This window comes from Chrysemys picta, chromosome 25, assembly GCF_011386835.1.
Source record: "Chrysemys picta bellii isolate R12L10 chromosome 25, ASM1138683v2, whole genome shotgun sequence".
NCBI lineage: Eukaryota > Metazoa > Chordata > Testudines > Emydidae > Chrysemys > Chrysemys picta.
Window position 1 is genome coordinate 8,411,002 of NC_088815.1, and position 23,104 is coordinate 8,434,105.

The 23,104-nt window shown below is 49.5% G+C and overlaps 1 protein-coding gene across 3 annotated transcripts; it reads right to left on the minus strand.

Moving 5' to 3' along the window:
* Nucleotides 1–1,662: 1,662 nt before the first annotated feature.
* On the minus strand, nt 1,663–22,892 carry SIRT6 (sirtuin 6). 3 transcript variants are annotated; one of them, XM_065578710.1, is made up of 8 exons: nt 22,733–22,892; nt 21,432–21,559; nt 16,679–16,861; nt 8,073–8,132; nt 6,655–6,750; nt 5,112–5,192; nt 3,749–3,872; nt 1,663–2,139 (listed from the first exon to the last, which is right to left on the minus strand). In XM_065578710.1, the coding sequence occupies exons 1-8, from the start codon at nt 22,796–22,798 to the stop codon at nt 1,792–1,794; spliced, it is 1,086 nt and encodes a 361-aa protein (XP_065434782.1). In that variant the 5' UTR covers nt 22,799–22,892; the 3' UTR covers nt 1,663–1,791. The 3 variants fall into 3 exon arrangements, with proteins under 3 accessions (XP_065434782.1, XP_065434784.1, XP_065434783.1); XM_065578712.1 differs by lacking the exon at nt 22,733–22,892 and adding an exon at nt 20,297–20,352; XM_065578711.1 differs by lacking the exon at nt 8,073–8,132.
* Between the last annotated feature and the right edge of the window lie 212 nt (nt 22,893–23,104).

Here is a 23,104-nt window from a genome sequence, read left to right on the forward strand (position 1 = left end):
CTTGTCCAACGCATACAGTCCTTGTCAAGTTGTATTTTTAGACAGCACCTCGAGGCAACGCCTACAATCCCCCCTGCTGTGTTTTAGCCATTGGGACATATTGGAGGTGGTGGATACAGCATGTTTTCGGACATTTCGAATTCTGACCAGGAGTCGGAGACTGGAAACTGGCACCCAGGAAAGTTTCTGCATCTTAACCCAGACTCTCCCAAGTGGCCCAGAAGCCTGCCCCTGGGCTGTTTAACATCCAGCCTGCACTGGAAAACTGGCAGGAATATAAATACTGAGAATTTATCCTCAGCCAGCCACCTGCCCCCGCCAACCTTTTCTATTTCTCTTTACCACTAGGACACAGATGGCTGCAAGTAAACTCAGCTGTAGTGGAGTGAACCAGTCCCCTGTGGCAGGCTTGAGTAGGAGAATGGAGTCAGCTGGGACCACACAGCTCGCGTTCCCTACAGCCCTCCTTCAATCAGAAAAACCATCTCACCATATGTAAGAAGGAGAAGGCCCATTCCGACCACAGAGCAAATCTCTGCCATGTCGCTTATCAGCCAGTTGCAATTACCATCTGTTTACCTTAGCAGAGGCCAGGCTGCATTAAAAGGGCAATCGCTGCATCTCATTATGTCAACAAAAGCGGCTGCCCCCATTGCGCTCTGGGGACTGCATCCCGCTACCAGGCCGTACTCAAAGAAGAGACGTCCCTGCTTGTAGTGCATATTAACCATCACAGGAGCCATGCCAAATGGAGTCCAGCTGAATCCCCCTTGCTGCTGGACAGCAGCTGCCCTTTCGCTGCGAGGAAACTCAGCCGGTAAGTCTGCAGGGCATGAAGAGTAACACGCAGCTAGACGGAAAGCGTTCCCAGGGGCCCAGAGCGGACCTGCGAGGGCCTTCAGCCAGCGAGAACGCAGACTTAGCAAGTCAGGCTCTTCCATTGACCTGATCTGACCTGCTGCCGTCAATGACTGGATTTAATGCCAGGCAGCAGGGAGGGAGGGTTAGTAGGGAAAGGACAATGAGGGAGATAAGCCAGGCTCTGCCACAGGAGCCCATGGCAAGCCTCCGAGGGGACCATTTTCAAAAAGTGCCTCTTGACTTAAAAGCCCGTGTTCCGTTTTCTAAAGCGGCGCCCGAGTCCCACTGGCTTTCAAGGGGACTTCAAAACTGTTACCCGCACTTCTCCGCATCTGTGTTTGCCCACCTGTAACATGGGAAATAAGTGTCACCCCGCCCCGCAAGATGTGTCCGTGCGTAAACGCCAGATCTTCGGGGGAACGGCCCACAGGGCGTGCAACAGACATGTACCCGCTTCCCGATTACGGAGGCTGCGGTTCTCATGCCGTGAGCAGCGCAGGATTTGGGGGTCAGCTCACCGGTGCCGTCGCCTGGCTAAGCGCTGCTCAAGGACGACTCCGTTAGCTCCTGCTGCCCCTCCCACAACGACGAGCCAGACCTTGTGGCCCTTAGGCCAGATGTGCCAGAGCAGCCGAGGGAATTCTGCATTCCTTCCCCAAGCCAAACAGACGGCGGGGGGGGGTCAGCAGTCAGCTACCCTCACGATGGACGAAGCAACAGCAACTCACCCCTACTCCAGAAGCACCGCTGGGTAGCTGGAATCCAGCCCTCCCGCGACTGCCGATGCAGCTGCACAGACACTCACCATTGAAGTATATTTAATACTTACAAAAGGGGGGGGGTGATATTTCAAGGTATAAAAAGGACAGTAGGAAAAGCGGCCCAGGCTAACTGCTAAGACAAACGACGAACAGCAAAGACATGTGTAAGTCAGGTGAGCAGCGACTCCACTCTTACTCTCTTGGCTGCTACGGGACTGTGGCCTGAGCCAGGACATTCCTGCTTCAGACCGTCACAGTGCTCCTCGCGTGCCGTGCCGAGCCCCGGGCGTATCCCGTCAGCCCCCTCTGCCGTGCCATTGTGGTGGGAGCAGGGTTCTTCCTTGGCTGGGCGCTGAGCGTCCGGGTCGAGTTTTAGGGCTGGTTCGGGCTTCACAAGCTCAGAACTCTCCACCACCGCCGGCCCCGTCCACTCGGGGATCTCCAGACCAAGCTGCTTCATCAGCTTTGTCATGACTTCATCCACGTAGCCGTGGATGCGCAGGTCGGCTTGCCGGTCCTAGGGCCAAGAGACAGGAAACCGGCTCAGGAAGCGGACGTCTCTCCAGCCTTAGCACTTACATGTGCATCCAGAGGGCAGGAGCCTTTCAGCTCTACAACACAGGCCAAAATCCAGGCCAGCTCTGGCTCCACCGGGGGGAGGGATAGCTCAGTGGTTTGAGCCTTGGCCTGCTAAACCCAGGGTTGTGAGTTCAATCCTTGAGAGGGCCATTTAGGGATCGGGGGCAAAATCAGTACTTGGTCCTGCTAGTGAAGGCAGGGGGCTGGACTCGACGACCTTTTAAGGTCCCTTCCAGTTCTAGGAGATAGGATATCTCCATATATTATTAACTCTGGATCACCATCCAACAGCTTTCTGGTCGCCCAGATGACAGGAGCTGGTGATCTCTTATTAGAGAAGCTCCAAATGCAGTCTGGGGGCCACAGGCCCCTAATATGCGGCTGCTCTCTCCCCGTTATGGCAGGTGGAGGACAAAGCTGACCAACCTCAGGGGAATTCCAAACACCAATTTGAGGACTCTCTCAAGGGAGATCTGACCAAGGATTTCGCTCTGGTTTTCAAGAGCTCTGTGTGCACGCGTGAATTGGGCGAGGCCCTGCAACTCCTAGCAATTTGCATCACACCTTGGATTAACTCTCAGCTCCGCACTGGCCAGGCAACGTTTGGGAGAGATTTCAAAACCGTCCCTACGATTATCGCGCTGCAGAAATAAGGCGTGAGCTGGCGGTGTAAGGAGGCGGGATTATTCCTCCTGGAGTTTAAGAGACAGGTGTCTGTGTGGATTTCAGGAATACACCCCTGGGAAGTGCTGAGAATCACCCCCAACACAGCTAGAAATGCAGAGCCCTTCAGCCAGGATGTGACAAGGTCCAGAAGCTACACAGCCTGGGGGAGGCCCAACAACAGAGTAACCCCATTAACACACGGTGGTGTTCAGGCAGGCCACTGTAACAAACATCCTCATGTCTCTGGTCAGGAGGGAAGTGAACAGCAGCACTACGGGCCTCTATATTATTTTGGGGAGGGGGGACAGGGGGCTCTGAGGTGGGAAACATGTCGAAATAGACTGTTTGAATCACTACAGAAAGAGTTCTGTAGGGAAGACACCTGCACTGCCTGGGACGGGGCCTAGATGACCCGAATGGTTTTTCCCCCCACCTCTAACCTTGATACACTTTGAGGGTCTTAGAAACAAACTGCCTTGGTTATGTAACAGGATTCTAATGAGGGTATTCGAGGGAGGTCGGAACATAAATAAAACTGGTCAAAGTCTATAGTCTCGCAGCAAGGACTTAACTCGGGGGGGTTAATTAACACTCAGGATTCCAATTCACCTGGGGATACGTGAGGGGTTTTGATCCCACCGGAAGGTTTATTTTTAATCAAAGATCTAAGGCCTTTAGCGATGGGGACCCAGCATGTTTACTTACTAAACTAGGTTGATTTCTTCTAGCTGGCACTGTAAGCGGGCCGCCTGGCTCCTGGACTGACCCACTTTTGCAGGATTCAATCAAGCACCCGCAAGTGCTGGAATAAAACCAAGGCCTGTCAGATTATAGTTGGGCAGCTCTGAGCTCAAGGCGCCAGTCAACGCATTTGAACTCACGTGCTTCGTTGCTTGCAGATTTACTATGACCAGCTTCCCTCCTTTCCTTTTAGTGAGCAGCGGGAGATTGCCACTGGGTTTGATCTGAAGAGAGGTCCCCAGAGTGACTGACAGGTCAGCTTTCCTGCAGGCGGAAAAAAAAAAACCAGCGAGAACTCTTGGAAGGGAACAGAGCCAGTCTCAATGACTGAAGTCCCCTTCTCTAAGAAGACGGTAGGCCAGACTCCCGCCACGTCTTACTGCCCCTCTGACGAGCCCTACGGTACAAGTGTCATCATAAACTGCATCTCAACTTCGGTTCAGAATTGGAACCTGTGAAATCAGGGAACAAAACCTCATTTGAAACGATGCGCAACAGACTTTACTTCAGACTGGGCAGGGACTCTCTCTCTTCTGTGTTTGTACAGCGTCTAGCACGGGGGTTCTCAAACTGGGGGTCGTGACCCCTCAGGGGGGTCGCGAGGTTATTACATGGGGGGTCGCGAGCTGTTGGCCTCCACCCCAAACCCCGCTTTGCCTCCAGCTTTTATAATGGTGTTAAATATATAAAAAAGTGTTTTTAATTTAAAGGCGGGTCGCACTCAGAGGCTGTGTGAAAGGGGTCACCAGTACAAAAGTTTGAGGACACAACGGGATCCTGGTCACTACGCCAGTATAAATAATAACAACGAACCAGGCTTTGGAAAGTCTCATCCACCCAGCCCCAGCAGCAACAATTAAATGTCCTTTCATTTCCTCCCACGTACTGTCCCTTTATACTGTAAGATCTGTGAGGCAGGGACTTATTCACCTGGCACTAGTCACTTAATGTACATTGCTACGTCCTCTTAAGATGCTTGATCAATAATAAGGAACGAGACCCAGGAAATATCCTTCCCTCTTGGGGAATACCACAAGCACCTGGGATCATCCAACCACCAGCTCACTCGCAAAAGCGGTTGGTTTCTGAATGTTGCATTTACCCCGCTATCTGCAAAGCCTTTTGATGACAGGCCAGGTACAATCTCTGTCTCCAGAGGAAAAGGGGATCTGCTTAGGGGATGCGCTCAATACACTTTATTCTTCTTTGACCCCTGGAATCCAATAGTAACACGCTTCCATTGCAATTTAGAACTCTGGCCAGCTACAATCATCCTTAAGGATTAGACAGGGTTAAAATCCTGGAACAAAAGGGCAGTGAACTGGGAATGGCAGGTCAGGTTCCAAGTATCTGAACAGCCTAATTCATCCCAGCAGACGGCAAGAAGCTCGGGGAGGTCTCATAGCAACAGCTTTCATGCTGAACCAGTTCTCAGGTGGTTTTACTGAAGTACCAGGTGTTAAACAAAAGGGGGCCAGGACACAGTGCTGTGGAAAGCAATACCTGCAGGCGTCGTCTGCTAGGCTGAGGTCCCGATCAGGCAGAGAATCTTCCCAGTCTAAAATGGTGTCTATTAACTTTCCTCTGGAAAAAGAAAAATCCAACAGGAAACAGGGTTAGCTTTGCTCTCAGACAAGGCCAACTGCAGAGGAGAGACTGATCAAACAACACTGGGCCAGTTCAGATTTACTGGCTCTTGAGTTCCATATCCAATTAGCTCCATGTGAAAGATGGATTTTCTAACTCCTGCCTGCATAAGTTCAGCAGGGGATCTGAGAGTCAAGCTGAGTTCAGCAAACAAGTTTCTGTGGGGCAGATTCTGCCCTCAGTTACACCTGTGAAGCCCAGAGGTCAGAATGCGGCTCTGCAACGGAGCTTTGTTAACAATTCTGTGATGATGGGTGAGCTGGAATGGAGGCCATGAGACTGACTTTCTGTTGCTCTGGACAATGTGCAGTCACTTAAACCAGCCCATACTGGTGCAAAGAGCTAAGTCAAAACGGTGGTATCCGACACCCAGTTTGCACTGGTGTAAATGACCCTAGGAGGCAGACGGGCGGGCGGCGGAATAGCTCAGTGGTTTGAGCGTTGGCCTGCTAAACCCAGGGCTGCGAGTTCAATCCTTGAGAGGGCCACGTAGGGATCTGGGGCAAAATCAGTACTTGGTCCTGCTAGTGAAGGCATGGGGCTGGACTCGATGACCTTTCAAGGTCCCTTCCAGTTCTAGGAGATAGGATATCTCCATTTATATTTAAAAAAAAATAGTGCATGTGGAGAATCAGGCCCATGCTCTCTTGCCCAGACCTACATTCAGTTAACAGGAAGGAGCAGCAGTAAGAACTGCGTCACTGAAGATAGCAAGTGCATGTGAAATGCACACAGAGCAGAGTGGATGCCAATTTCACAGAGCCACCTTCCCAGCCATGAGCCCAGGTTACGATGAAAATCACATTGCAAAGAATCTCCCCCTTAAAGCTGAACAATTAAAAACAAAGCTCCTCGTTAAATATAACTAATGCCAGCAGCAACAAGACAGAGTGGAATCAAATATACTGCTACAGGAGAGAGAATGCCCCTCACAACACAACAATCACACAGTGCAGCGCACTCCAGCCAAATGGACCCGCATGTAGCCAGTATTCGGGGAGCAACAGAAGGGGGAGATTTTCAAAGGGCACCTAGGAACCCAACTCCCATTGACAGATGATGTGAATCGGGTGCCGAGCTCCCATTTGTACCTTTGAAGATCTCCTGCACAGTCTCTGCTTCTCACAGGAGAGAGTTTAACAGACTGAACCTGACCTGAGAGGGTTTGAGTGTAGGAGCTCACCCACTCCTAACACAGAGACGCAAACGTGAGCCGTTGGCTCTTCCTTGAGTACTTAGAGGAGCCCTCCAGGTACGCTCGGACTGCGCCATGTGGTAAAAACCAAAGACACACACAACCAGGAAATGGTGGAGTCCAGAAATTTCATAATTGGTACATTTCTGCAGGACGCAATTCTGCCCTTCCCTTCCCCCAAGGCTGTCATTACAGGATACATACCGGCAGGCACGAAGCCCTCTTGCTTTGGAGACATCGCACAGCCTGCCTGTCGGCTTGAGGCCCATGCTGCCCACGACAACGTCCCGCACGTACTGCCTTCATATGCAATGAGAAAGGAGGCGATTCAGCGTGGAGACAAAAACCAAGTCTGTTCACAGCAATTAGCATGCAAGTGCGTAGATAAGAAAGACGCTAGAATGCACCAGCCAGGTTCTAGACCAGGGATCGGCAACTTTTGGCACGCAGCCCATCAGGGAAATCCACTGGCGGGCCGGGATGGTTAGTTTAGCTGCAGCGTCCGCAGGTTTGGCCGATCGCAGCTGCGGTTCACCGTTCCAGGCCAATGGGGGCTCCGGGAAGCGGCATGAGCTGAGGGATGTGCTGGCCGCCGCTTCCCACAGCCCCCGTTGCCCTGGAACGGCGAACCGCGGCCATTGGGAACTGCGATCGGCCAAACCTGCGGACGCTGCAGGTAAACAAACGGTCCCGGCCCGCCAGCGGATTTCCCATATGGGCCGCATGCCAAAGGTTGCCGATCCCTGTTCTAGACCATGCGACTGAGTGGAAGATATAAAGGCAGAAAACACATTGAGAATCATAAAAACGAGGAGTCCGGTGGCACCTTAAAGACTAACAGATTTATTTGGGCATAAGCTTGCCTGGGTAAAAAACCCACTTCTTCAGCTGCATGGAGTGAAAATGACAGATACAGGCATAAATATACTGCCCTAAAATATACAGGCATAAATATACTGAGAATCATGCCCCTTTGGTGCCAAGAGAAACTGGAGACGAACATTATTGGCCAGATCCATCCCCAGCGTAACTAGTGAAGTAAACAGTTACACCAGGGATCAGTTTGTCCCTACACCATATTTCTACCCGTGGCAATCTCCCTCTCAAGGAGTTTAGAGCAATAACTTCAGAATTTAGGATTTATATTTCCTAGAAGCAAAAGGCAAAATCCAGACCACTGTGACTTCTCATTCTTATTTGGCAAACACGTACAAAACCTTGCGACGTGGAGAGACCACTGATATTTAAACTGAGGCATGACCAATATGATGAACAGATTACAGGAGCTGTGAGGATCTTCTATGGGGGCACGAGTTAATGGTCTCACACTAAGTGGCAAGATGTAAGTGTTTATTCAGGATTTGTATGGAACGGATTTGCTCATATCGCATGCCCTGAGCTCTCTGCATCATGGGCTTATCTGCCAGAAGCTCACGTGGTGATCAAACTTGACTCACGCTAGAACCAACAGTTAGATAACGGAATCCAGAACTGCAGGGACCATCTGTACCCCGGAGACACACCCAAGGGGCACGATGCCTCTCAGCAGCATGGCAGTGGAGAGATTCACTCACGCTGCCTTTTTACAAACGAGCGTGCCTTGCCCGGCAGGGATGACATACTTGCCGCATTTCACACATTCCTCCACAAACATGTTCCCGTGCAGCTCGGACAGCTTGTCCCTGCAGAAGAAACGGCAAAGATTAACGGAAACCCGGAGGCAACGCTGCCCCTTGGTGACTCAGGCTGCTAAAGAGATTCTTATTTACAGCGGTTGTGGCTGCATCAGGCCCACACGGTCTCTAGTTAAGGTTTTGACGACGTCTAGCTCGGATGAAAGGGGTTGTTCTGGATGAAACACTCCTGTGCTGGCAGGGATCGGGCCATGGGGCCCGAAGGTTTCTGTGATGGCCTCGCCATAGGTTGAGTCTCCCTAAAGGTGAGCCATCTCCTACTGGCACCCTCAGCGTTGCTGTCAGTTTCCCACAGCTCCCCAAAACCAAATAAACCCACAAGCCTAATCCAACGCAGCTGATGGGATTCCCTTTGTTAGCGTATTGACTCCTAATAAAGAACAATGTGTCTTTTTTTGTAGGTTTTTGTATTGTGGTAGCATGTAGGAGCCCCAGTCCTAGATCAGGCCCCCACTGTGCTAGGTGGTGCACAAAGGGAACAGAGAGAGACTGTCCTGGCCCTAAGGAGTCACAATCTAAGTAGGTTCAGAGGAAAAGCCAGCAATTCTGTAAGTTCACCACCACCACCACCGAGTTCCCACTCTAGCGGCTACCGTAATACAACTAATAGCAGCCCCAACCAAAATCAGGGTGCTCTGTGCATGCATCTAGTGAGAGAGCCCATGCCCCAAGCATTTACCATCCAAATAGACAAGGGATGAGAGGGGGAAACAGGCGATGAGAGGGGAAGTGACTTCCCCAAGATCACAGTAGGCAACTAGCAGAGCCAGTAATACAACCCCGGTTTCCTGCCTTCCAGGGCAGTGTCCTATCCACTAGGCGGGGGCTCTCAAGCGGTGGTACACGTCCCACGCATGGTACCTGGGCTTGACATTCCAGCCATTCACTTCACCGTTTTTTGAGAAGGTGGCACATGAACCAGTGACGTCAGGGAGCCACTGCACAAAACCATCCCGCATCTAAGTAGTTGGGCCTGCTGCCCTTTGGTACGTGGCCTCCGATACAGATGATGCACGTTTACCCACCTGCTTGCTCTTTCAGCACCTAGCCCAGGATGATGTTTCACCCAAACCAACCCAAATGCACCAAGACATGCTTGACTAAGGCTAAAAGCGGGCCTTCAAAAGACAACATCTAGAATTGAACTGTACTGTTTTCCATGATTACATGGCCACCATTTCAATGTAACAACCTGTGGCACAGCGTCACACCCCACACCAGCGGTACAATTTTCACTGTGAAATGCTAGAGGAGAAGGAAGGAGGAGTTTCAGATTGCATGCACAAGGAGGGGCCAACCTGAGCCTGAGAAGGAGCCAGAATTTACCACTGTACATTGCCAAAGAGCCGCAGTAATACGTCAGCAGCCCCCCATCAGTTCCCCCACCCTGCTCCTAGTGCCTCCCGCCCGCCCCGATCAGCCCCTCCCTCTCCCTCCCCGCACCTCCTGATCAGCTGTTTCGTGACATGCAGGAGGCTCTGGAGGGAAGGCGGGAGGAGTGAGGGCACGGCAGGCTCAGGGGAGGGGGCGGGAAGGGGTGGAGTGGGGGCAGGGGCTGAGCAGTGAGCACCCCCCGGCACTCTGGAAAGTTGGCGCCTGTAGCTCCAGCCCCGGAGATGCATATTAACTTCTGAAGAGCCGCATGCGGCTCCGGAGCCCTGGCATATACCAATCACATTTCTGATTTCTTCCCCGTTCTGGATCCGACCGGAGATTTTTATTTGAGATCACTAATGAAATGGGTCCACAGCTTCTCTGATTTTTTAAAATGATTATTATTTCGTCCTTGCAGGGTTCCACTTCTTTGGTGTTAATGACATCAAGAGATTTGCACTGAGACTGCGACGGTAGCGTCAACCTGATCTGTCAAGTACCTCGGAAACCACCTTCAACTGCTTCTGTAAGATCAGTGCCTCTTTGTAAAGTCCTTTGTTGTGGAAAGTGCATGATTTGTTCTGATCAAAGTTCCCCTTGTGCTCAGTACAACTTTCAACATCTGCTTGCCGGATGCCGATGTGACGACGCAGCCTCCCTGAGTTCGGCAGTCAGCCGCTGGAAGCTGGGACAGCAACCACAAGGCTGACTGTAATATTTCAATAATTCTTCTGCAAGCACAACGTACGCAGTTAGGCTCCGGTTCAACAAAGCACTTAAGTGTATGCTTAAGTCACGTTGACTTCAATGGGCTTAAGTGCTTTGCTGAATCAGGGCCGTAGTGAAGTTTACAGGAGCTTGTAACAGGGGGACAATCCTCTTAAGGGTAGTAGGGACAAGGAGGTTAGTCAACACCTGTTTTGTGATGTGTCCCTTTAAGGTTCCTGGGATTTTTAGAGTGGACGAAGTGCAGGAGATGGGAGAGAGGAGGATGGTCCCAGAGGAATAGTTAATACTTGGGGAAAACCCAAGCTACTGTTTCTTTAAGGGCTTACTCTTCTTCCACTCTAGAAATCCCAGAAAACAGGTGTTGACTGACTCCTAGTTTCTACTACCCTGAGGGGGTATAGTCAAGCTGTTACACCGCTCAACCCCCATGTAGAAGTAGTTTAGGATGACTGCTCCAGAGATATCACCTTTTCCCCACGTAATTATCATTGTCTGGACAAGGCAAAGGCCTTTGTCATACTTTTCTCTGTATTCTTGGATAATATCTTCAGCAACTTGGGCCTGGTCCACACTAACCCCCCACTTCCAACTAAGATACGCAACTTCAGCTACGTGAATAACGTAGCTGAAGCCGAAGTACCTTAGTTCGAACTTACCGCGGGTCCACACGCGGCAGGCAGGCTCCCCCGCCGACTCCGCGTACTCCTCTCGCAGAGCAGGAGTACCGGCGTCGACAGCGAGCACTTCGGGATCGATCAGGGATCGATTGATCGCGTCTAGACAAGACACGATAAATCGATCACAGAAGATCGATTGCTTACCGCCGGACCCGGCGGTAAGTATAGACGTACCCTTGGAAACAATATTCTTTTGAGGAGGAGGAGTGGTTCCCATATCAAAGGCAGGAATATTAAGTAGAATATATGGATGCATCCATATATGTTCAGGTCATTTCTCATATTAAACCAACCATCTTGCATTAAATGGCAACGTTAATTCTTGTGGTTCTTCCTGTAATTTTTCTTGTTTCTTCACTTACAATATTTAACTGTGAGCCTGCGCATTTAAGTCTGTCTGGAAAATATCCAGGGCAAACCGCTTCAATACTTCCTTCAAATTGCTCGGTTTTTGCTACATGGTGAAATTAGACTAAGAGAAGGCTGCAACCTTTGTCAAGTCAAGTCTTTGCCTTTCAGTTGTTTTCACGGCATAGCTACTGTTCGATCTTTGCCATTTCTGGCGTTGATGAACAGAGATTGCTCCTGAATTAAACGGATGGAAAGCCCAGCACTGGGACCAGAAAAGCATCTCGCGTGCAGGCTCAAACTCAACATTTTGCTTTTCCGCTTCAATGAGCAAAATTTCATTCAATAACCTTTGATCTTGAAGGAAAAAACAGATTTCCTGCACTCCAAGAGGAGCGTGGATGCTTTCTACTTATCATCGCTAGGCAGTGTGAATACTGTCAGTTAGACAGAATTGTGTATTTTCACTACTCCAGACACTTGTTTTCTACTTCCACTTCCTTCAATCTACCCATTTTTTGTCAGAAATTCACACATTGATATTTGGCAATTAGCGAGCATTTGCCATATTGATCAGTAGCTTTGACATTTACTTTAGCTAGGATGAGATTCTGCCACCTTCCAAATTCAATACTGAAGCTTAAAAATAAGTTGAGCCTACTAGCTTTGTACAGGACCACACCATTGGTTGTGTCCATGTTGGGGTAGGCAACCTATGACACGCGTGCCGAAGGTGGCACGTGAGCTGATTTTCAGAGGCACTCACACTGCCCGGGTCTGGCCACCGGTCCGGGGGGCTCTGCATTTTAATTTAAATTTTAAAAGAAGCAGCTTCTTAAACATTTTAAAAACCTTATTTGCTTTACATACAACAATAGTTTACTTCTATATTATAGACTTGTAGAAAGAGACCTTCTAAAAACATTAAAATGTATGACTGGCACGCGAAACCTTAAATTAGAATGAATAAATGAAGACTCGGCACAGCACTTCTGAAAGGTTGCCCGTGTAATCTAGATTCTAGCAAACCAAGCCCTAACAGTTCACAAGTTCACACATTTCCCTAACATGCAAAGACAGTTAACACCACCCTCTAGCCACACACCCCTCAATAACCAGATCTACAACCTATCCTGAAAGATGATCCCTCACTCTCACAGATCTTGGGAGACAGACCAGTCCTCGCTTACAGACAGCCCCCAACCTGAAGCAAATACTCACCAGTAATCGCACACCATACAACATAAACACTAACCCAGGAACCTATCCTTGCAACAAAGCCCGATGCCAACTCTGTCCACATATCTATTCAAGTGACACCATCATAGGACCTAATCACATCAGCCACGCCATTAGGGGCTCGTTCACTTGCACATCTACCAATGTGATATATGCCATCATGTGCCAGCAATGCCCCTCTGCCATGTACATTGGCCAAACCGGACAGTCTCTACGCAAAAGAATAAATGGACACAAATCTGACATCAGGAATCATAACATTCAAAAACCAGTGGGAGAACACTTCAACCTCTCTAACCACTCAGTGACAGACTTGAAGGTGGCAATTTTGCAACAAAAAACATTCAAAAACAGATTCCAAAGAAGAACAGGAGGACTTGTGGCACCTTAGAGACTAACAAATTTATTAGAGCATAAGCTTTCGTATAAAAGCTTTTATAAAGCTTATGCTCTAATAAATTTGTTAGTCTCTAAGGTGCCACAAGTCCTCCTGTTCTTCTTTTTGCGGATACAGACTAACACGGCTGCTACTCTGAAAAGATTCCAAAGAGAGACTGCTGAACTTGAATTAATATGCAAATTAGATACAATTAACTTGGGTTTGGACAGAGACTGAGAATGGTTGGGTCATTACACTAATTGAATCTATTTCCCCATGTTAAATTCTCCTCACACCTTCTATGGGTCATCTCGATTACCACTTCAAAGGTTTTTTTCTCTCTCCTGCTGCTGATAGCTCATCTCAATTGATTGGCCTCTTACAGTTGGTATGGCTACTCCCACCTTTTCATGTTCTCTATACGTATAAATATCTTCTTTCTGTGTGTTCCATTCTATGCATCCGAAGAAGTGGGCTGTAGCCCATGAAAGCTTATGCTCAAATAAATTTGTTAGTCTCTCAGGTGCCACAAGTACTCCTGTTCTTTTTGCGGATACAGACTAACACGGCTGCTACTCTGAAACCTGTGGTTTAACGTATTCCCCTTCTGCTCTGGGCTTTTTTAGGCAGTTCGGTTGCTTTCGTATTGTTTCAATCACTTCCTTTTTACCATTTTAGAATTGTTATAATTTTCATTCATAGATTGAAATGAGAGTCTAGTATTGCTCATACAAAAAAAACATGTGTTCACGTCAGTACTTGAGAGTGACACACCGGCCTTGCCCACCCACAGAAACTGCACCAGTTAAACGAAGCCAGTCACAAAAAAAAAACCCACCCTTTCAATTTAACTGCTGCAAGTGTGTGTACATACCAGGCCAGAGAAATAAAAAAAATAAAATAAAAAAGAGAGAGACCAGAGGGACCAAATGGGACAGCCCAGTGGTTCTCAAACTCTGGGCCGCGACCCCATTTTAATGGGGTCACCACAGCTGGTGTTAGACTTGCTGAAGCCCGAATCCCACCGCCCGGGGCCGAAGTTGGAGCCTGAGGGCTTCAGCCCTGGGTGGTGGTGCTCAGGTTACAGGCTGCCTGCCTGGGTCTGAAGTCCTTGGGCTTTGGCCCTCTCTGCCTGGGGCAGGGGGGGATCGGGCTTTGGCTTTGTCCCCCTCCCCCTGGTCTGCCCAGGGCAGCGGGCCTTGAATGGGTTCAGGCTTCAGTCCCCGCTCCTGGGGTCGTGTAGTAATTTTTGTTGTCAGAAGTGGGTTGCGGTGCAGTGAAGTTTGAGACCCCCTGGGATAGCCCATAGTCACAGCTCTCATTAGAACGTTCTTGAGGTGTGAAGTTGGCTCCCCCACATTCAAAAGAAAATGAATCCGATTTGTGGAGAACAGTGTTTTTGCTAATCACTCCTGTCTGACTTTGGCAAAGGGCCGTTTGTATTGCTAAGAAAAAGAATTAAGCTCTGAGCTTCCTCATGGGACAAGAATACAAGCAAATATCTCCTCGAGCCAGACAGCTATTAAATTTGTTCCTTAGCTAACACCATGTCATGCTGTTCGTAAGATGCACCTTCTCGAAGGAAGCAAGTTCCCATTCACACACCCTCCTTATCTCTTCCTTTATATTTTCTTTCTCGAATTAAAATTGCATTCTCACCTACCAGCCTGATTCAAGCACTCCAGCACACAAGGAAAATAGCCCATTTGTTTGAAGTGCTAGAAATGTTCTGTCTGGGGTATTTTTATTGTAGATTAAAGTTTCCGTCGAAGGAAGAAGCTGCCTTTTCCAGACCGAGCTAATGGAAAGGCAGGTTCCTTTGAGGATGTCTTTGAAGCTGTCTTTACCTGACTAAGTGCAGCTTGGTTTCTACCGCCATACACGTGGGGATTGGCGAGCCTGCATCCACACGTCAATCAAGTGCACAGCTCGCAGGTGGGGGCACAATGCCGTGCTTGTTTTGGACTTTAGTATAACAAGGATGCAGGAAGAGAAGCAAACAAATCAAGTAAACCACAGCGCTGCTAAAACGAAGATTAACCTGAAACCCAGGACTATCTCCCCCTTGTGCCCCTTCTAAAGCGTTACAGATCTATGCGGCGAAGCATAATTTAAAGGCACTTCAGGCCCAGTCAGGCGCGAGTAAAGGTTTTCTCACTGAAGAGATAGGGTAGGGATGGAGTTTATTAACCTTGCCTGACGAAACCCAGTTTACCTAAAACAAACACTCCTGCAACCTGCACTACTTGGAGATGAATCACATGAGAAGCTGTACTTGCACAGAGCAGTGAAAGGGTGCTTCATGTTCTTAGTCCAGTTCCAGGGGACAGGTGTCAACAATAGGCCACAAACTGCACCCTTGTTGGCAGCTTTCATAAAGAAGCCAAGGCCTGAATAGGTTACAGAGACCAAATTCCCCTTTGTCCAGTGGGTCCCTCTAGATTAGCACTGAGGTGCATGGACCGGATGGCCTGGGGGAAGGTTGTGGGATCTGACCTGCAAGAGGGCACTTCAGTCTCCAAGCCGAACAATCCAGCACTTGTCACAAGCATTGCGTTATCTGTGTCAGCACCGTAACAGTAAAGGGAAGCTGACCTTGCTCTAATCAGAAGCACAGACATGCCAGCTGAAGAGGTGTGGTAGCCAACACGCAGTCTAAGGAATGTTACAACGCAGCCCTCAGTGATCCTCCTTTTGAACAGAGATGCAGTCCACAGAGACTACAAATCCCAGCATGCAGTGTTCCATCCTGAACGCCACATGCTGGGATCTGTAGACTTGCAGGCCACGCCTGTCTCTAAGGGGTGGTTGCACTTTGTTCCGATGTGCACACAAATTCGGCTCTTGTAAGGCAGGCTATGCAGCCATCCGTTGAACAGACTTTCATTCCCTCTCTATCCCGAGACACCTCCCTACAGAGACAATGTTTCTGTGCAGCACCTTGCGCGCTAAAAGTGCTCTGTAAATATTACAACAGTTTAGATCAGCTTGTGACCAAATGGAAGTTTTCCCATTTTCACACGAAAGGGTCCTACAGACACACACAGAGTAAAACTAGCGGGCTAAGATGACAGCCCCCATAAGAGGAAGGCGATGGCAGAGTGGATTGATGTAACCTGTCCACAAGTTCAGTCCTTACAGACACAGTCAATCATGATGCTTCCCATGGCAATCAATACCGGCCGCTTTATATAAGCCAATGTCTGCCCTTTAATAGAGTGGGTGCTAGATCTTGGAGGGCATTCAGATCCATTTGTAGTGAGTTCCAGCACAGCTTTGGGAAGTAGTCCTGGAACTATATGGGTCATTGCCCTTAAACAAAATAAGCCACCCCCTTTAGAAATAGCAACACAGGAAAAATTGCGTTTAGCTTGGTCCATGGTACCACCACAAGAGCTTTAGATAGTGCTGATGCTGTTATATCTGCCTCTGTCCTAGTCCCAGTCTTAGATCCAATTCAGCTTATTTTCTCCAAATGCATCCCATAGTTCCCCCCAACCACACACTCACTATAGAAGTGGGACTAACAGCTGTTTTAGCACAAACATGATTAAGAAGCCATGTTGCTTCTAAAGCTGAAGGGGTTTGGGCCCAGGCATTGCTTTCATCTTGGGAGAGCACTGAAGTGTTAATATCTATTTTGTTACAAGCATTAGCAGAGATCTGTGCAGCATCCACACACACAATCCTGCAAAGCTGCACTTGATAAAAAGCAACAACACGGCAGCTTTGATGCCTGTTACAGGCATCTGGGCTCTGCTGGGTAGATGGATAAAGAGGTGCAGTACCGTGGGAATCCAGAACGCACATGCAGGCCATCCACGTTTTGGCTGACCAGGAACTTCAAGATGCCGACTCTCTGCAGCTCCAGCAGCGCCATGTGGGTCTTGGAAGGCCTCGCGTTCTCAAAGGTAGTGTCAAACTTGGGGGACAATCCCCTCTCCTCCATAGTCCATACGCCATTGGGCCCCCTGTTGGGGGGAGGAAGGGAAAGAAGTCAAGTTATAACTGGAGGTAGCAGGCGTTAAGCAGCAGTCCACAGACACCACGCTAGCTCTACTTAAGGGGGAGAGAGCCAAAGTGAGTTGCTAAAGGAAGGTGACCTGTTACCATGGCATTCCTGTCCTTGATGTTACGAGAACACGTCTGGGCCCTACAGCTGTAACCTTGGTGCTTAATTCAATGCTACTGTGGGCAACATGTTAACATTAAAAAATAACTAGCAAGATGGAAATGAGAATGAGAACTTCAGCACTGACCCAAATCAAATTCAATACTGAAAGTACAGGCATGAAGAGCGGGCAGTCCTGGAAGGCGAGCATCCAATGGACGGCAAGGCTCAATGGGCCTAAAACCTGCAGTGCAGCGCTCAAAGCTGCCTGCAGACCACAGGGCATGATAGAGTTGCAATGGCATTAGGCTTAATTAGGAGCAGCTGGGGCAGGAAGCACTGCCTGACCGATCAGTAAGGGCACAATCTCTGCAAATGAGGAAGGAGGGATGCCTAGATGGGAAGGGAAGCCAACGGCAGAGTCCACAGCCGTCTCATTTTGGCCAAATCCAGAGGCTTGCTCAGTGGTGGCATGAGGCACACCACATGGAGTTCACATGTAACTTGCATGCTGAGGAGACTGTCGATTGCAGCCAGAGGTTCAGCCAACAAGAGGCTGTAAGAAAGTAGCTCCATCCCATGCACTTCATCTTTCCTCCACTTTCCTCATTTTCCTGCTAGGACTCTGCTGGTGCAGAAATTGCCCCTCATTTACTACTGTGTAACATACACTTATCCTTGAAGTGGCCTCTCAATTCAACCTCAAGAGTATCTCAGAATCACTCATTGGGGAACGTGCGTGTGTCGGGGGCACCATGTGGTTAGTTGGACACAAATCAGAAATCAAGAGACCTATTAGGCCAGTTCCGGGGCAGGATTATATTGTAGGGAATCATCTCCAGTGCTTTGCCCAATCTTAAATGAATTGAGCAACGGCACGTCCATTACTTCCCCCGAGGGACGAGTCCTCAGTCGGAGATCTTTCCATTATCAAATGCTTCCTGATTCTGAGCCCGCTTGTATCCTGGCTACATCCCCTTAAAACACTCGCCGCCCCCCTTCAACCTTTACACCCTTCAAATGGAACGCAGGCCAATGTGTGTTCTAGACTGTGCTACCTACCGTGTGACCGTGGGCAGGTCAAGGCACTTCTGTGCCTCAGTTTCCCCATATTTGAACATGGATAGTAATACTCTCCTACCTCCTAGTAAGAGCACAAGTCTGCAGTCCAGAGAAGCCACCAAGGAGATTCTGGGCACCATTACATTACACCACTTAGTAGGATGTTCCAGAGGAACCCCCTTCGGAATCCCCTCAATATCAAGACAGGCTGACGGACGCCACAACTACTGAAAGTGAAAGTTAACCAGCCAGGAACAAGCACGGTGGGACATTTGACTTTGCCAAAAACCAAAGTTTGCAGCCAAAAGCATAACAGGAATTGCACTGCCCAGGGAGCCAATGCGCATACCCTGCTTCCGGGGCGGCTCAGACAGGTCTGCAGAGAAACAGCGCCACCTGCTGTTTAAGGGGAACAGGTGGGCCTGGAAAACGGACTCAAGAGTGCTAAACGTAACTGACTCAAAGCCCTGACTTATAGATAGTCCATCTAGTCCAGTACACGGTGTCTCACAGGGATCAGCGTTCGGTATGTCTGAGGGAACACACGCAACAGGGCAATTTCGAGTGATCCATCCCATGTCTGTCCACTCCCACCTTCTGGCAGTTGGACGTTTAGGGATTCCTGGAGCATGGGGTTGCGTCTCTGACCACCTTTGGCTAATAGCCATTGACTGACCTACCCTCTATGAACTTTAGTTCTTTTTTTAACCCAGTTACACTTGTGGTCTTCACAACATCCCCAGCAAGGAGTTCCACAGGTTGACTGTGTATGGTATAAAGAAGTACTTCCTTTTGTTTGTTTTAAACCTGCTGCCTAATCATTTCATTGGGTGACCCCTAGTTCTTGTGTTATGTGAAGGGGTAACTAACACTTCCCTATTCACTTTCTCCACAGCTTTCATGATTTTTATAGATCTCTATCATACCCCCCCTTAGTCATTTTTAATCTCTCCTCATACGGAAGCTGTTCCATACCCCTAATTATTTTTGTTGCCCTTCTCTGTCCTTTCTCAATTTTTTTTTTTTCCAGATGGGGCAACCAGAACCAGTATTCTAGGTGCGAGTGTACCATGGTCTTATATAGTAACATTATGATATTTTCTGTCCTATCTATCTCTTTCCTAATGGTTCCTAACATTCTATTACTTTTTTGACTGCCACAGCACACTGAGCAGATGTTTGGAGGGAACTACCCATGACGACGCTAAGATCTCATTTTTGAGCAGTAACAGTTAATTTAGACCCCATCATTACGTATATATATTTGGGATTATGTTTTCAGTGTGCATTACTTTGCATTTATCACCACTGCATTTCATTGGCCATTTTGTCACCCAGGCAGCCAGTTTTGTGAGATCCCTTTTTTAATTCTTTGCAGTCAGCTTTGGACTTGACTATCTTGAGAAATTTTGTATCAACTGCAAATTTTGCAACCTAGGTGTTTACCCTTTTTTCTAGATCATTTATGAATATGTTGAACAGCACAGGTCCCCAGTACAGATCCCTATTTAGCTCTCTCCACTGTGAAAACAGAAAATTTATTCCTACCTTTTGTATCCTATCTTTTAATCAGTTACTGATCCAAGAGAGGACCTTCCCTTTTATCTCATGAATGCCTATTTTGCTTAAGAGCCTTTGGTGAAGGACCATGTCAAAGGTTTTCTGAAAGTCCAAGGACACTATATCGACTGGATCGCCTTCGTCCACATGGTTGACACCCACAAAGAATTCTAAAAGCCTTGTGAGGCATGATTTCCCTTTATAAAAGCAATGTTGATTCTTCCCCAACATATCGTGTTCATCTAGGTATCCGATAATTCTGCTCTTTATAATAACGTCAACCAATTTAGCTAGTACTGAAGTTAGGCTTACCAGCCTGTAATTGCAAGGATCACTTCTGGAGCCTGTTTTAAAAATTAGCATTACATTAACTACCCTCCAGTCATGTGACACAGCGGCTGATTTAAGCGATAGGTCACATAGCACATTAGTAGTTCTGCAATTTCATATCTGAGTTCCTTCAGAACTCTCGGGTGAATCCCATCTAGTCCTAGTGTCTTATTACTATTTAAATTTATCAATTTGTTCCAAAACCTCCTCTACTGACACCTCAGTTTGGGACAGTTCCTCAGATATGTTGCCAAAAAAAGAATAGTTTGGGTGTGGGGATCTCCCCCTCATCCTCTGCAGTGAAAACCGATGCAAAAACTTCATTTAGCGTCTCCGTAGCAACCTTGTCTTCCTTGAGTGCTCCTTTAGCACCTCCATCGCCCAATGGCCCCACTGCTTCTGATGTATTAAAAAAAAAAAATTGCTGTTAGTTTTTGTGTCTTTTGCTAATTGCTTTTCAAATTCTTTCTTGGCCTGCCTAATTATACGTTTACACATGACTTGCCAGAGTTTATGCTCCTTTCTGTTTTCCTCAGTAGGGTTTGACTTCCAATTCTGAAAGGATGCCTGTTTGCATTCTAACTGCCTCTTTTACTCTGCTGTTTAGCCACGGTGGTATTTTTTTAGTCCTCGGTGTTTGTTTTTTTTCCATTTGGGTTATGCATTAATTTGCGCCTCTATTATGGTGTTTTCAAATATTCTCCATGCAGTTTGAAGGCATTTCACCTTTACATTTCCATTCAACTAGCTTCCTCATTTTTTCCCTTTTTCCCCTATGGTTACACTGTTAACCAGCACGCACAAATAAGCTATACAAAGAGGACACCAGATACCAAGTACTGTCACTGCTTGGGTTGATGAAAGTTAGGTGTGGGCGTTAGCCTCGGAGAATCATCTCACTGACTTTAGTGTCTCATCAGAGCCCACTTTGGCCACTGAATAGCAAGCGTTTGACTTTGGGAGCGAACTCGAGCAGAGACTATAGACAGAAAGGAGAGGAAACCTCTCACCTCCATTTATCAGAGGGTCAGAAAAAAGGGAGTTTTCCAAAAGTAACAGCTACAAGGCACTAAAGAAATGGACTATTTTCCCTACAGCACTTAACACACAGGCTAACTGGCCAAGTATCAGGGATGGAGCCATAAGACAACTATTAGTTTCTCATTAATGAAATATTGTCACTATAAATACCAGAAATACCATCACTAACCCAGTAAAATAACACTTGCACGCCGACAGCATCTGTCCGCCAAGCATCTCCAAGCACTTTATAAACATTAACCTTTTGCCAAACTCCTGTAAGCCAGACACATTTTCACAGGTGGGGAAACTGAGGCACTGAACGGCAAAGTGACTTGCCTATGGTGAGTCAGTGACCAAGCCAGGAATAGAGCCCCCAAGTTCTAACGCAGCACGTCGCTCTGACCACTAGCCCACACTGCTCAGTGATTACAGATTTCTTCAGGAAGTGCCCTTACCTGAAGTCAGGGATTCCGGAAGCCGTACTGATCCCAGCTCCGGTGTGAAACACTACATTGGAAGAACCCCTTATCAAGTCTGCTAACGCCCGCACTTTCCTCTCCAGCTCCTCCGGCGGGTCAAAAATCTGAGGGGAAAGAAAAATGGAAACGGAGAGCCAGAGAGAAGCGTCCCTGCCACACCAGCACACAGGAAGGTGGATAAGCCACTGCACCCAGGCCACCCCGCTAAACTGCACAGCACGCCGAGTACAAGATTATAAATTGACTGAAGGGGGAAAAAAGTGTATTAGCACGGCATGGAGATAAACCAGCGCTGGCTGCCAAACCTCATGGCCTGGCATGGGGAGACGGCAACTAAGTGACCTCAGGATGTTCAGATTTAAACCTCAAATCTGCTTCAGTGAGGTGAGGAGTCAGCGAGGTGAGGGAAAGCACCCCGGGGGGGGGGGGGGTAAGGGAAGTGCAGGGCCCCATTGGGGGGGAAGGAGGGAAACGCAGGGCCCCCTTGGGGGGAAGGGTGACCAGACAGCAAATGTGAAAAATCAGGACGGGGGTGCGGGGTTAATAGCAGCCTATGTAAGAAAAAGACCCAAATATCGGGACTGTCCCTATAAAATCAGGATAGCTGGTCACCCCAGAGAAGGTTGAGGGAGGGGCGCGCAGGGCCCCGTTGGGGGGGGGAGCGGAGGGTCCCCGGGTGGGGTGAGGAGAGCACAGGACCCTGTTGGGGGGGAGGGGAGCGCCCCCGGGGGGGGGGAGCGGAGGGGAGCTCAGGGCCCCGTTGGGGAGGGGAGGAGAAGCGCCCCCGGGGGGGTGAGGGGAGCACAGGACCCCGTGGGGGGTGCGGAGGGGCCCCAGGGGGGGAGCGGAGGGGAGGAGAAGCGCCCCCGGGGGGGAGGGGAGCGCGGGGCCCCGTTGGGGGGGAGGGGCGCACAGGACCCCGTTGGGGGGGGAGCGGAGGGTCCCCGGGGGGTGAGGGGAACACAGGACCCCGTTGGGGGGGGAGCGGAGGGTCCCCGGGGGGGGGGAGGGGAGCGCGGGGCCCCGTTGGGGGGGATTGGGGGGAGCGCCCCCGGGTGGGGAGCGGAGGGGAGCGCAGGTCCCCGTTGGGGGGGTGAGGGGAAGCGCCCCCCGGGGGGGTGAGGGGCGCACAGGACCCCGTTAGGGGGGAGCGGAGGGTCCCCCGGGGGGGAGGGGAGCGCAGGGCCCCCGATGCTGGGCGAGGGGACCCCCGGGGGGCAGTGGGGGGCCAGGGGAGTGAAGGGCCCGGCGCGGGGGGGCTGCTCCTTCGCTCTCACCTCGGGGAGGCCGCACTTGCCCTTGTCCGAGTAGGGGGAGAGCCCGGCCGCGTAGTTCACCGACATGGTCCCGCCGGCCCCGGTCCAGCTACCAATAAAGTTTTCCTTGTTGTCAATTCCTCTAGGGGAGGGGGAGGGCGGAAGCGGCTGGGCAGGGCAGACTGAAGCCACCGCCTGTCAAGCCGCATGCGCAGAGCTCTGAGGACAGCGCCGCCCGGCGCCATGTTGGATCCTGGCAATAATTGTCCCCCCCAGTAGCTGGGCAGAGCTCAGGCATGGAGCGTGGGGGAGTGGGCTGTGCCTGCTGGCTCTGCGCACCTGGCTCTGGGGGTGGGGTGTCCAGATGTCCCGATTTTATAGGGACAGTCCTGA

Excerpts from the sequence above, each read along its gene's own strand:
- SIRT6 (XM_065578710.1), bottom strand. The coding sequence starts at position 22,798 with ATGTCGGTGAACTACGCGGCCGGGCTCTCCCCCTACTCGGACAAGGGC. Across the intron at positions 21,560-22,732 it reads GCAAGTGCGGCCTCCCCGAG|ATTTTTGACCCGCCGGAGGA; the intron begins GTGAGAGCGAAG and ends CTTTCCCCTCAG. Across the intron at positions 8,133-16,678 it reads GTGCGTTCTGGATTCCCACG|GGACAAGCTGTCCGAGCTGC; the intron begins GTACTGCACCTC and ends TTTCTTCTGCAG.